General features: G+C 50.1%; 6 protein-coding genes across 6 annotated transcripts; 3 read left to right on the top strand and 3 right to left on the bottom strand.

Moving 5' to 3' along the window:
- Positions 1-586: 586 nt before the first annotated feature.
- CGGC5_v008342 (uncharacterized protein) lies at positions 587-1,354 on the bottom strand (the record flags this gene model as incomplete). The annotated part of the gene is made up of 1 exon (XM_032026217.1): positions 587-1,354. The coding sequence occupies one exon, from the start codon at positions 1,352-1,354 to the stop codon at positions 587-589; it is 768 nt and encodes a 255-aa protein (XP_031891982.1).
- Positions 1,355-1,690: 336 nt separating this feature from the next.
- On the top strand, positions 1,691-2,236 carry CGGC5_v008341 (uncharacterized protein; the record flags this gene model as incomplete). Its single annotated transcript, XM_032026206.1, has 1 exon — positions 1,691-2,236. One exon carries the CDS (start codon positions 1,691-1,693, stop codon positions 2,234-2,236), a length of 546 nt encoding a protein of 181 aa, XP_031891981.1.
- Positions 2,237-7,562: 5,326 nt separating this feature from the next.
- On the bottom strand, positions 7,563-8,414 carry CGGC5_v008340 (uncharacterized protein; the record flags this gene model as incomplete). Its single annotated transcript, XM_032026195.1, has 2 exons — positions 7,563-7,978; positions 8,036-8,414. 2 exons carry the CDS (start codon positions 8,412-8,414, stop codon positions 7,563-7,565), a joined length of 795 nt encoding a protein of 264 aa, XP_031891980.1.
- Positions 8,415-10,232: 1,818 nt separating this feature from the next.
- CGGC5_v008339 (uncharacterized protein) lies at positions 10,233-11,399 on the top strand (the record flags this gene model as incomplete). The annotated part of the gene is made up of 6 exons (XM_066152001.1): positions 10,233-10,483; positions 10,612-10,753; positions 10,806-10,837; positions 10,927-10,933; positions 11,254-11,312; positions 11,390-11,399. 6 exons carry the CDS (start codon positions 10,233-10,235, stop codon positions 11,397-11,399), a joined length of 501 nt encoding a protein of 166 aa, XP_066008660.1.
- A 185-nt stretch (positions 11,400-11,584) lies between these two features.
- On the top strand, positions 11,585-12,280 carry CGGC5_v008338 (uncharacterized protein; the record flags this gene model as incomplete). Its single annotated transcript, XM_032026172.1, has 1 exon — positions 11,585-12,280. The coding sequence occupies one exon, from the start codon at positions 11,585-11,587 to the stop codon at positions 12,278-12,280; it is 696 nt and encodes a 231-aa protein (XP_031892283.1).
- Positions 12,281-12,475: 195 nt separating this feature from the next.
- On the bottom strand, positions 12,476-12,863 carry CGGC5_v008337 (uncharacterized protein; the record flags this gene model as incomplete). Its single annotated transcript, XM_032026161.1, has 2 exons — positions 12,476-12,772; positions 12,846-12,863. The coding sequence occupies 2 exons, from the start codon at positions 12,861-12,863 to the stop codon at positions 12,476-12,478; spliced, it is 315 nt and encodes a 104-aa protein (XP_031892284.1).
- Positions 12,864-13,094: the final 231 nt, after the last annotated feature.

Here is a 13,094-nt window from a genome sequence, read left to right as displayed (position 1 = left end):
TGGCGGATCAATGCTGCTGCAGAACATGTTACCTTGTTTGAGGTCTCTTGCGTCTCTATGCGCATCCCCGCGGCACCAATTTGATGGATCAGGAGTTTAAGGGTGGGAATGTGTTATTTAGATTGGAGTTTCCTCAATGAGAATGCAACGAAATGGTTGATCCTGCTAAGAAGCTTAAGTGAATGTACCATATCTAGTAGTCTCGTTCGATTTTCAAGCATTAGTGAATGAGTGAAGTTGAAGATTAAGGAGTTACATAAATTTCTTGTTTCTCCGCAGTATATCTCCTGTACTTCATTGATTTCCAAATATTCTTCAATCGAGGACGATGGCAAGTAGATCGGTAGAAGTACAGATGATGATACCTACGATGACGATGATAATAGTGATAATAACGACGACGGCAGTAATGGGGAAGAGCAGGTATGTAACCACAGAAGAACTTGTTGCGCCGTAACATTGAGACTATTCGTTAAAGTCCAGCAATATCCATGACGGCAAGTGGACGACAGCGTATGTAGACAGTAGACGTGCTGCTGGTGTTGAGCCTTTCCGGAGTGGTCCAGTCACAATGACCAATCCCCTATCAATGGAACCAGGCAGGGCGGTCCCACCAGGGAACCGTTCTTGGTCTCGCAAAGCGTGCATACTCCTTGTCCCACTGCCTTTTGGACACACGATCCCAAAACGTCAGCACGTGTTTGCAGTCCACCGGCATCCACCCCTTGTCCTCTCGAATCTCGCCCTCCTCCATCTCTCCAGCGTTGATAATCACGCCGTTGACGTCGTCGTCTTCGAAACACTTGATGGCCTTGACAAACGCAACAGGCACCTCGCCCTCATCCTCCGCAGCCATCGCCGTCTCGTATTTCTGAAACGACTCGAGGCACTCCTCGTCGACGTACAGCAGGTACTTGAGCATCGTCGGGTCGCGAGGACCCTGGACTCGCTCGCCATCGTCGTTGAAAAACTGTGCCCGCGCGAACTTACGTCGCATCCCGTCAACCGACGCATACTGGGACGGTAACTTCATTTTGTAAAGATACGGCTGCAACAAGTCGGTCTTCTCGTCTGGCTCGAGCGCCCATGTGACGGCCATGCCATCCCTAATGTTGTTCACATAGCGGTCCCAGAGGGGCTTGTCCTTGTCGTCGAGTCCTGTGTGGGTGATGAAGAAGCCGAAGAGATAGGGAAGAGGCTGCTGTGGATTGGATCGAATTTCTCGTAGAGCTGCTTCAAAGGAGGGCGCCGATTCGAGTGGCGCCTCGCTGACGAGGCTGTTGACGAGGCTGTTGACGAGGTTGGTGTCGTTGGTGACGCGGCGGGGCAGCATCAAGGTTGCGAGCACGTCCATGTTTGCGTCTGTGTTGGGAAATGATGATATCGATGATGAGGAGGCTCAAGCCCACTTCTCGACGAGGCCAGTAACTCTTAACATGGCGACCGCCTCTTTCTCCGATCGAAGCCATGTCGAACCTTGCAGACCATCAGTCTTTCCTTGGAGTTCATTAGGGTTCTGTGTGCTCAATCTGGAGTTTTATTTCGCCACGTGACCCTCTTTATACAAAGCATCGCCCACCTTTGCGAGCACCCTGCCAGAGGGCTCGTTCTGTCAAGGCTATTCTCATCCAATGCCATACAGGCCTTCGGAACCTCTCGACAAGGCAGTCAAACACACACAGACCACAAAATGACGATCACAACACCAAACAACAACGGGCAACTCGCCCGCTGGCTTAACAGGAAAGGAGATCTATGCTTCGAAATAGCCTTCTTCGCGACTGCCGCCATATCTTTCGTCGCCTTGGGCGCTTTCATCATCGCTCTCAGCTTGGTTGTCGGAGGCCTACTCGTCGCGGGCGTCATATTGTTTTGCGCAGCGGATATGATGAGCGAGAAGGTCAACAAAGTCGCCACAAGACAACAGATTCAGGCACAGACAAAAGAAATGATGAAGCAGAAAGGTACCATAAAGCAGGAAGGTGCCACGGAGCAGGATGACGTTCAAAAGAACTATGACGACGCTCAAAAGAAAGACGACGACATTATGGAGAAGGGAGACGACACTCAAAATAAGGACGGTCCCAAAAAGCAAAAGACGAAGAAGAAGAAGAAGCAGAAGACGACTCAGACAAGACCCAGCGAGACACAGACAATGGAGTATGGGGCCTTATTGGATAGGGAACGCAGGATATATCTGGACAGCGTAAGAGGTGGGGCTGAAGATGGACTGTAAAGGACGGAAGAGCAACATTGACAAAGATGGAACTTCAATAAGAGGCTCGCCATCAGAGACTTTGGTTTGGTCATTGACGAACGATCAATTTACTAAACGGTGAAGGCCTTGGTGTCGAAACATTTGACAGTATTGCGCTTAAAGCAGAAATCTTGAGATAGGCTCGGTGGGCTGCCTCTTTGCGGTCGCGGTCGCGCCCAGAGGTGTGAATGAGCATGCTGTCATCATGGGGGCTGAACTACGCTCCCGCCATTTTGACCTTCCCGGGTTCATGTAGATCGCTCATGGAGAGTAGATGGCAGGATCCTGCCCTGCGAATCAGTGGGAGTCAATGGATTTCGTCATGATTGCTGCCGCATGTTATGTAAAAGAATCTATCGCCTGCTTGTTGCGCTCGTCGAAGCTGACGGAGTCTTCTCAGCCCGGATGACATGAAACTTACCGGCAGCTGCTGACAATCCGAGGGTCGTCGTACTACCGCCTATACAGGTAGTAGTGCAATACAGCCGGAGGCAGCCGACTACCGGAAAGGCGGTGTTCATGCAGGTTCAGTCAATGACCATCTTGCAGATCTTGTGCGGCTGAGTGTGTCAAGCTCCTTTGCCAAGTAGAAGCACAGGCAGGACCAAAGGTAATGGCCACCCCCATCGGTCCCGTCGAAAGCAACTTACTTGCCGACCAAACCGCATGTCATGACGAATTCAGGAAAATATTGAATGCCGTACCAGACGCCTCTACGGCCTAGCAAGAGAACGTCTCGACCGCCTGGCCAATACCTTTACAACTACCGGTGACTACCTGCACTCAGCCTCTGGGGCGTACTCCTACGGCCCGTTCTGCGTCGATATGGATGGGGCGAGGGCGAGACCTAGCCCCCCACTACGCCAGCTGAGCTACGACAGATGAACGCATTTTCCCCGGCTACGGCGATCAACGACGTTCAGCTCCGTCTGCTACCCCGGACGCATTCGATCAAATCCGTGGATCTTTCCTATCGTCAAAGCCTTTCACAGGGCGTCTTCGCTTCTTGGACACGGCAGATGTATGCCGTTTCCAAAACAACGTCTGCAGGACCCATTCTATGCAAACAAGCTTCGGCCAACGCCGCCGTTCCTGCCAAACTAGCAGAAGCGCTCCGGTTCCTCGGAAAGATTACTGAGTCCGGCTACAACATCATGGACGAGCCCGGGGATCATTTCGCAATACATGTTCTGCACAGCCCTAGCCTTCATTGTCATCTTAGTCGTCAACCTGGCCCTCAGCGCTCTGTTTTACGTTGGGTTCTACGGGACGTTTGGTCTCATCAAGGGCTTTAGATATCTTTCAAACGAAGTGAAAGAAAGGAAAGCAAAGAAGTAGGACGCGGAGGCAACCGCGGCTGTTCCTGACGTCACTACTAATGGTGGTCAACCTGTGATGTGTGGGATGTGGCAACCATCTCGGTGCTTGCACCGGTGATCAATTCATGATAATCTTTAGAAAACATCTTGACATGGCGATAATACAGAAGATGAGATCGGGATGGAGCAAGAAATTCCGACACCAAATAACGAAACGCAACGACGTCAGAAGGAGAACGCGGGGAATTGTTAAACACTCAGAGTGGCCCTTGGAGAGATAATTTTGCATGCTTGAAATGCGTTTCAGGATTTATGTTGAGGTGTCACGTAGTTAGACTCGTGTATGAACCTGAATTAAAGCATAATGGACCAGAAAATATCTAACAGCCGCTGGCTTCGGGCAGCGATAAACAGTTGAAGTTGTATGCAAAAACTCAAGGGTGCCTGTTGTTTTGATCACTACCAGACAGCATGCACATTAAATCTTGGACACCGGCCTTCCGTCTGTCTTATATTGATCATAGATGAACCATCTGATGAAGTTCAATAAGTAGACGCAAAGGCCTGTTGGTTTGTAGGTACGCTTGCTGAAATCCTGCGAAGGCTGCTGGGTTAGGCCATCCAGTTGGATGAACCGTGCTGATGATCCTTCACAGCCCACTGAAGAATTGAAAAGGGCTAAAACTCTAATGATTTGAATATCTAGAACTCGGAGAAACCTGGTATAGGAACGCCGACATTCTTAATTCCCTTCCGAAAGCCAGGGTCACGATAGAGACCCTTCTTCTACCGGAAATAATCGACTCCTTGATGAATTATTGTCAACTCGCACTAGATCGGAGACTTTCCTACTTTTTCTGCACAGGAAATGAGGCTTACCTTTCGGGTTTCCTATCGTTTGTATATGCGATCCAGAAGAACACCTTGATAGTATAACACCATTTACTGAGGCAGCAACACGTTAGGGCTGAGTCCCAAACAAATGGAGACTCCTTGATAGCACCGTCGCAAAAGGCACACACCTTCGTGCATAATACAAGTCTCATCGCAGAGGTTTGCCAACACAACATCTCTAACCATTTTCAACTCCGACTTGACTAACTATCGGGAACGGCAATTTCCTCTCAAAACCAACATGCTCTTCTCATGCGCAACTAAACAGCTTATGTGGAAGTGGCATAAAGACATAGAGGAGGACGCTGCCGTACTTGGAGGCTTCCTCATGTGGATATTCTTCTTTTTATGCTTCCTCTTCTTCCTGTTTCTTCTTCTTCTTTTACTATACGGCGTATGCTATCTTATCACGAACACTGCCATCGCTTTATTCAGGGACTTGTTTCCCATCACAATCTCCAACAACTGCCCATGCTACGCAAAAGAGTCTTCCCAGAGCGTTGAGAAGATTAAAAGCGACAGTGAGCCTACCGGCGATGGATCATCATCCTTAGGCGGCCGCCGAATCTACAAATACATGTAGGCAGAAGCCTCCTAATTTTCCATCATGGCAGCAACCCGGAGGGGGCATTGCACGACTTCTCTTGGGGCATATGAGACTTTTCGGATCGCAGACTAAACTTCGGGTCGGCCATTCTTTTGGGTTTTCTTGCGAGTTACGGGCGCGCAGGTCATCAGGAATAAAGGTGTATTATAGGAGTAACTATTCAGAAGGGTGGTCCACATCTGTTACGGTCAGCTATCCGACAGTAGGGTCTGCTAACAGAAGCTGGAGATTGAGACGTAATAACAGTACACTTGGTCGTGGTCTGGGTCATAGGTCGTAGGCTAACAGTAGATCAGATCTTCAGAGGCTAAGGTGATCAGTCTTAGACTCAACAAGTAATTCGCAGTGAAGGTAAGCTGAGAGTATCCTGAGGATGAATACTAAGTTGATTGCTGAAGAGCTATGGAAGTCTGACCATGAGCCAGGCTCAGGTCATACTATATACAAGTTCTGCACAGTATCTCTTGTGGTGGCTATGTAGGATATCCGTGCTATCCAACATATCCATGGATAGCTGGGATAGCGGACATATCCAACATATCCATCTTTGCCCTGTATCCGTGCTGTTCCCGAAGTCACGTGACCTGTACCATAGTTCTTCCTTTCCCGATGGTTCCTGGTTACACCTGTGTTACTGCGTACATATGTTCTGCGTTAGCCGCCGAGATGCCAGGCGGGGCTGTTCCAACGTGTCATGCCTGTCGGGTCGTAACAGTAAGTTATTAGGAATAGTTAAAGGTATATTATAGGAGTAACTATTTAGAAAGGTAGTCTGTATCGCAGGCTAATATCCATACGTATAGCTTACGTAATACTGCACGTTATGTGATAAGTGGTGAGGCTGCAGCTCAGATTGAGGGTATCACAACAGGTTTCCTATTACGGTCTGGTGTGTCAGTCGGAAGCAGAAAAACAAGATTTATGAAGTAAGGAATCAGAAGACAGAGTGGAGAGAAACTCGGTCAGAGAAGCTTATAATTACGCGTCAGTTCAAACACACAATCTTGTATTCCACACCGAACGCATTTGTGAGCTTGCCACGCTGCCTCCAACAGGCTTGAACACCATAGACCGCGAAACGGCACGCCACTGTCGACGAGTGATAGTTGCTCTAGAACTCATGGGTTGCGCATAAAGTCAGACATTGCATGCTCCGTATGACACTTCTCGCTAAGACCGTTTTGTGATTCGAATGTCCTCGATTTCTCATGGACAGCTACACAGCGTAGTTGAACACAGAGCGAACACCAAAACGGTGACCGATTCGGGCAGCAATGGGAGCTTACTGCAAACTGAGAATCAGGTATAAAAAGGTGTATTGATCGTCTCGATATCTGTCAATTCAAACACAGTCAATCTCAATTTAATTGTACTCAACATCGCTGCTTCTGCCTTCCAATGCGTCTTCAAAATCATCTCATCCTATTCGTAACCTTGTCGCATGGGGCATACGCCACATGCTTCTGGTCAGGCATAAACTGGGACAACGCCCAGGACTCCGCTCGTGGTGCCGTTGAATACTGGTGCCGTGATGCCTCCGATTCGGCTCGACTGACCGGCGTGTTGTATGTAGAGGAGTGTTCCTTTGTTCATCTTCAGATTGGCGCGCTAATTCTGCCACAGCCACTCTGGAGATAGCAAGGGCCGATGCAGTAACCTCTTGCTAGAAGGACAGACAATTGGGTAAGTCTTTTGCATTTTGTTTTCAATGAGTCGCTTAAATTGCGTAGAAAAAGATTGGATATCACAGTGCAATGGCTTGGGCAAGATGAATCGGTCCTCGAGGTGGATCAATGCATCCAGAGACTCAATGATGAGATTGGCTGCGATTTGGGAGGCTCAAAAGTCACCGACGAATGGAGCTTTACGTGAGTATCCATAATTCCATGCCAGATGCGCGGGATTTGAATGGCCATGCATTTGCGAATATTGATATCCTCATCACTTCAGATCCGATCCAAACACTGGTCTCTGCGCTAAAGTCAGGTGAAGGTCGTGTGGCACACGCGCGTGCTTTGTGACTGGACATTTCCCATGAACGAGCTACAAGATTTGAATTTGTTTTCTCAGACTTCTTTCTTTTTGAAGGAAATAAGACGGATGGAACAAGAGATTTAATTTCGAGCTAGTTAGTTTTTGTTACACAATTGATCATCTTCACTTATGGCATGGAAAGGCAGTTATTGATATGTAAAACCGGTAAGAGTTGCCGGGCCGTGATTATGATTGTGGCAAAAGTATGTGCCATGCCTGAAGGCCTATCATGATACATTAAGATTATTATATTGGGTTCCAATTATTATCTCCTCCAATCAATCATTATTTTCTTTCTTATTATGTCCTTCTCTTCATTGTTATGTCATTACGTTTTTGTTATCGACATTAGGTGGTTCGTATGTTTTGGCGTTGAATTATGTTGCGTGAATCGTGACCAATATTTGCAGTCTCTCGATACTCGTGGTGTGAAGATGCGTCCGCAGACTTCTTAGGCGGTGTTGTAGTAGATGTCGATCTCCTTGATCTTGAAGATGGCGTCGACGGCAGGGGGTCCGCAGCTCCAGCCCTTGTCGCCGTTGGCCCAGTTGTTGAAGACCCAAGGTCCGGCAACGGTGGGGACATCCTTGGTCGTACGCCAGGACTCGACGCCATCGATGAAGAACTTGACCATGGCGGGCTGTCCACCGGCAGCGGCGACCCAGTCAATGCGGTACTCGTGCTCGGTGGTGGTGGGGTTGGCGGGGGCTCCGACTGCGGTCCAGGTCTTCTGGCCATCGCCGTCGTTGTCCTGGTTGGCGAACCAGATCTTGCGGGTAGAGCCGAGGCCGGTGTTGCTCTGAGTTGCGGGGTCGGAGAGCCACTCAATGTCACTCTCCTGGTTGTCATTCTTGTAGAAGAACATTCCTGCGCATTGTGTTAGTCTACTATGTCATCTAGTGAGAGAAAGTTGAAGAGACTTACCATTGCAAACTCCAGGGGCCTCAGCAAGGACACCAACGGTTCGGACAGAAGCGTACTTGATGTTCTGGACCGATGTGACAACTTCGGCGCACTTGTAGGGCTTCACCTTCTGTCCACCGTTCACTCTCAAGTTAAGGTAGCCACCCTGGATGTAGGTGTTGGTCGTGTCGTACTTGTGAGTGTTGGCAACCTTGTAGCCGCTGACAATGAGACCCTTGGGGATTGAGGTGTTGTCCTTCAGACCGCTGAAGTCGAAGTAGGCCCTGTTCTTGTAGGCCGTGCCGTTGATGGTGTAGACTCCGTTGGCCGCCGTGGGCTTCGTGGAGCGTTGGGCAGCGGCAGCGCCGGCGAGGAGAGCGATGAAGACTGAGAAGCGCATCTTGACTGAGTGTCTAGGGTTGAAGTTGTCTGATCTTTGAGTTGTTGTCTGTGATGAAGATCGCTGCTGCTTGGAGTGCCGTTATGTCTTATTCCGAGGAATGGAAGACGTTACTTATAACATTCAAAATTCGCATTCTTGTTGTTGACATTCTCATTGACCATAATGAGAAAGCGAGCTTGCGGAAGCCTCCGTGAAGGCGCGCGGGCCAGATCTACCATGTGTACGCGGCAGTGGCTATTGGCTGGGCCCATGGCTATGGAACCGAAGCCCAAGCATAAAATAAGTGTATGCCGGATTCTCGGGGTCACGTCTTGAATTGGGATGGCTTCATCGTCTAAGGCTCAAGTCACAATCTCGGCCGAGACCACGACAGGTAGAGTATCTGAATGCAGAACTTACACGCTCGATGGGCAATTGCTGATTGATGGTAGGCGAGCTTTTGGCGGAGGGCTAAGCGCCCAGTCTAACACCAAAAGCGGCCTTACCCAAGAGCTCGGTTCTGTAGTCAACGGCCTGTGGGGAATAGACAACCAATGATCTTCAGGGGATCTGGCTTGTCCCTGGACGTTAGCTTGATCATTTTGCTGAAGGACCGTGAGGCTGGACTCGTAGCCCCAAAAACGTGGCTGAGTGTGCATGTACGTTTGCGGTCAACGGCACTTGAATCCGTGTCCCCGGCCTGGGAACCTCACGTCATTAACGGGTCCATCGGACCCTTAGCGCCACCGAGCCAAAGCCATAGCTCCGCTGTCACTCTTTACCGAGGGCTCTAAGCTCTTAGACGATGAGAGGGGTTCTGTCCGTCTCGCCGATTCGGGAGTTGTGGCCCATGGCCGCATTCGTCAAGCGGCCGAAAGCAGTCCCAAAAGCTCAGGGCCAGCTTTTCGGCAAGACATCTTGAAAGAAGAAGACGGGAGCCATGATTTTTCCCCCTTCCCACTTGCCGTGAAAATTTCTTCTGCCCCTGGATAACACAATGGCAGACGTGTTGCTGTTTGTTTTCCCCGCGTGGAAGACACGAATGTCTTGGCCGTTGCAGAGGTTTGCCCTGCCAAGAAAAGCACCACCCACAGCACGCAGTTGTTCACGAGGAGTGAGACATGACACCTCATTGTGTCTCACTTGAGAGGCAGTGAACAGTCTCAGACAGCGGGGTGACCGGCGAAGATGCTGGCGGGAGGCCCGGTGGCACTCCCATACCGGATGTGACCCGCACCTGTCCGAGACATGGCACGGAACGCGGGGCGGTGCAGCTGCCGCCGGTCCGGGGCTCGGAAGGGCCCGCTCGCGGAGAATCTTGGTTTTCGGTGGGTAAGCAGGCCCGGCGAGGAATGTTCAAAAGTCAGCATTGTGAATTTTTCAGATTTGATCATGTTACAGTGAGGGATGTTAGAGTATTCCTCCTCATCCTAGATTTTCGAGGGTCTTGGTTGTCATCCCCGCGCGGCCCACCCGAGATCTCCTTCCCCACGCTTCAGACCATCTTTGTGTTCTAAAAGCCACTGTCTCACAGTCACAGGCTTCCTTCCAATCGTTCTCTCAACAAAATTGTTCAGGGCCCAGACTTCCTCGTGCGCCTCTTCGTATTTGAAGAAATTCCACAGGTTTTGCGACAATTGAGGGCCCATAATTTTGCCGTAAAATCCAGCAAACGCTTCATAGCTTCCGTCGTATCCAATAGGTTCGTCAAAGGTTTCCGACATGATCCCTGACAGCTCCTTGAAAGTCATCAAATCGTGTCCGTTGTTCATGGTGTGAAAGGCGCCAATGTGCTTAGCATTCGTAGAGAGGAAAAGCCTCCCAACAACCTCAGCAATGTCCCTCGGATCCATCCACGGCACACGATGCTCAGGCCAGATGACTGTCTTCTTCGCTAAGACGGCTCGCATCTGGATTGCAAGGTTGTCCATAAAAGTGGCTCCGCAGTTGACATACGTAACAGGAAGCCCGCTGTCGTCGAAGATCTTCTGCGCTATCCGGTGCTCGACGGGTAGGGAGCCAGGGCCAAGCTCAGGGGGGATCTTCGACGATGGGAATTCCGGGAACAAGCCCAGGAAGCGGATTATGTGAGTTGCACTGCCCGCTTGCTTCAGCGCAGAGACCAAGTCCGTCATGGGCTTTTCCTCGTGAAGTCCCGGGGGCGTTATCACGAAGACTCCCTCCGCGCCGGCCACAGCAGCTGACAGAGATGCAGCATCGGCGTAGTTGGCAACAACAACCTCGGCGTCTGGGAAGGCAGATTGAAGTTGCGCTTTCTTCGAGTCGTTGCTGGTGGCCAGGCGCAGTTTAGTCGCAGGCGCTTCGCGGGCCAAGAACTGCGCAAGCGGTCCTCCGATGTGCCCAGAAGCCCCGAAAATGAGGATCGTGGAAGGGACAGCTTTGATAAAGGTTGCCATGGTTGAGTTTGGGTGTTTATTGAGGTAAGTAATTGGTTTGATTTGCTTGCTTGATTATCAAAGTAATTCTCTATGAATCTGGAAACCTTCAGCTTTTATACTAACGGTTGGAGACGACCGGTCGGTGTGCGCCAGGGGATTGCGGTCCGGTCGGGCCTCGTGAAAACCACAATCGGCGACAAATGCTCCCGAAAGCCTAAACATTTCTACCGGTTTTGACAACTGGAAACCATTGCGAAGAGAGTTGTACCAGATGTAGTGGAGTTCATCCGGACTCCTCTCTCGGCATCTAATTTCCCAATCGGTCGAAATGACGCCGTGACCATATTATACATCCGCTGGGAAAAGCAACATCACCGCTAACTTGTCACGCTTAATTGAGTCCGCAGTTGACATGGCTTATTAATGCATCTGATTCGGATATTGATCGACCAGAATAGGGGATTATGGGAGACGTACCAACGTCTATCGTACTGATCGAGTTTCCCGTGGCAACAAGGTACTATGCACACCGCTGTCTGTTTGTTGGTTCGCTAAAGGTTGCATCGTCTCTGACGTGACGAACGCGTCAAATAGCAAACAATGAGTTCTTGGCTTAGGCAGAAGCATTGAACAAACCAACAAATTAAAAAGCAGCCTATCATTACAAGGCAACAAGCAGTCTGAAACGGCAGTATTGGTATCGACTTTCGTCCTTCCTGAAAAATGGAGTCCAGAGAGCACTTCTGGTTCGTCAACCAAAGATCGTAATTCGTTTCGCTGGTAGTCATCATGGGAGGCAACTTCTCCCTTCTTTCTCGGTCCCTTTTGGGTCAAGCTGTGCCGCACATCTCAGTCCGCATCACAGCATCGTCCGACCAGCTAAACATGACTGACGGAGTCCCTCTAACATTCTTCATCGAACTTACTTTACATCATTCTCAGCCCATCACATTTGAGTCGCGTGGCGGGGTCATATTTCACGGTTCGACCGTCTTCCACGACACTGGCTTGACATTCAGAGACACATCGTCTGGCCAACTTGTTCCGAGGAGCTGGATCTGCATTCTTTACGAGAGTGACGATGGCAAGATAACAGAAAAGAACAAGGGAGGCTGGATAACACTGTACCCTGGAAAACCGCATGTCTTGGAGCCGAAGCTCGAGGGGGTTCTGGGACCTCAGATGTGGCCGCCGCCTCAATGGACCGGTGAGACGGAAGAGGAGTGCAGAAATCGGCCGCACATCGTGACGTGGCGAAATGTGAGAGAGTTCAAGGATGGCGAAACCTATGAGGTTGGCATCAGCGACAGAGCAAGAATTGGGTGTTACTGGGACGGGACTAAAGACGAATTCTTGAGTGGTCGAAAGAAACAGTCTGACGCGACTAGCAGGTCTGGTCCGATCGAATACAAGATTGAAGAGACGGTATCCTTCACCGTCAGTCGGCCAGACGCGGACGGAAGTTTGAACTATTTCTTGGACTAGGATCAGTCTTTATCTAGTAGCATTAATGGTGCCTTGTGAAGCAATCACAACAATCGGGGTGTGGAATCATACAAGTTTCCAGCGCGATGAAATCGTTATCATTTATTCTTTGACATCATAGTATGTGAGCCGCCTTGTGTCGTCAACCACCCTACCACCGTCGATTATGCCAATAAACCCTCGTCACTTTCAACTTTAACAGCCTAGTTTCGGGCAAACCTCGAGTGGTCTCTCGGAGCATTTCGATATGCACCCATATGACCTCTGAGTCTCAGAAGCGCAATCCATCACACAGGACCAGCCTTCTGCCTTGACGCACTCGTTCCATCCGCCGTAGGTGCATGCGCGGGCACCAAAGTTGGAGCGGGCAATGATGGGGCTGAATTGAGCTTCTCGGTTCAGCTCTCCAAGAGCCGTCCAGATCTCATCGGCCGTGGCCGGACGGTCGGCGCCGGCAGCGAAGACTGAGACTGCATTGGCAGCAAAAAGGAGCTGTATCAATGCGTCAATTTCATAAGCGCACCTCCGTTGTAAGTGAAACCGAGGATGCGGGTAGGAAACATACGAGTGAAGAGATCTGCATGGTGGTCAGTATGGACAGCACTGAGCGTTGGTAGATCACGGTCGTTTGCTTGATGAAGATAGTGAATACCAGCCCAGAGAAGCGAAAGAGACTGTTGTATTTGTAGATAGCCACCCTGCGCAAACTGCTGCGGGTAGAAATTGCATCTGGAGCAGTCGAGCTTTGAGTTTCTAGGCATCCAGGATAACCACATCAAGGGAGACGTTTCCTACGATTCCGGTTCGACGGGAG

Source organism: Colletotrichum fructicola, assembly GCF_000319635.2.
Source record: "Colletotrichum fructicola Nara gc5 chromosome Unknown KSG_Nara_v1_contig04, whole genome shotgun sequence".
Taxonomy (NCBI): Eukaryota; Fungi; Ascomycota; class Sordariomycetes; order Glomerellales; family Glomerellaceae; genus Colletotrichum; species Colletotrichum fructicola.
The sequence above is the reverse complement of the archived record's forward strand: the minus strand, read 5'-3'. Positions and strand labels throughout refer to the sequence as shown.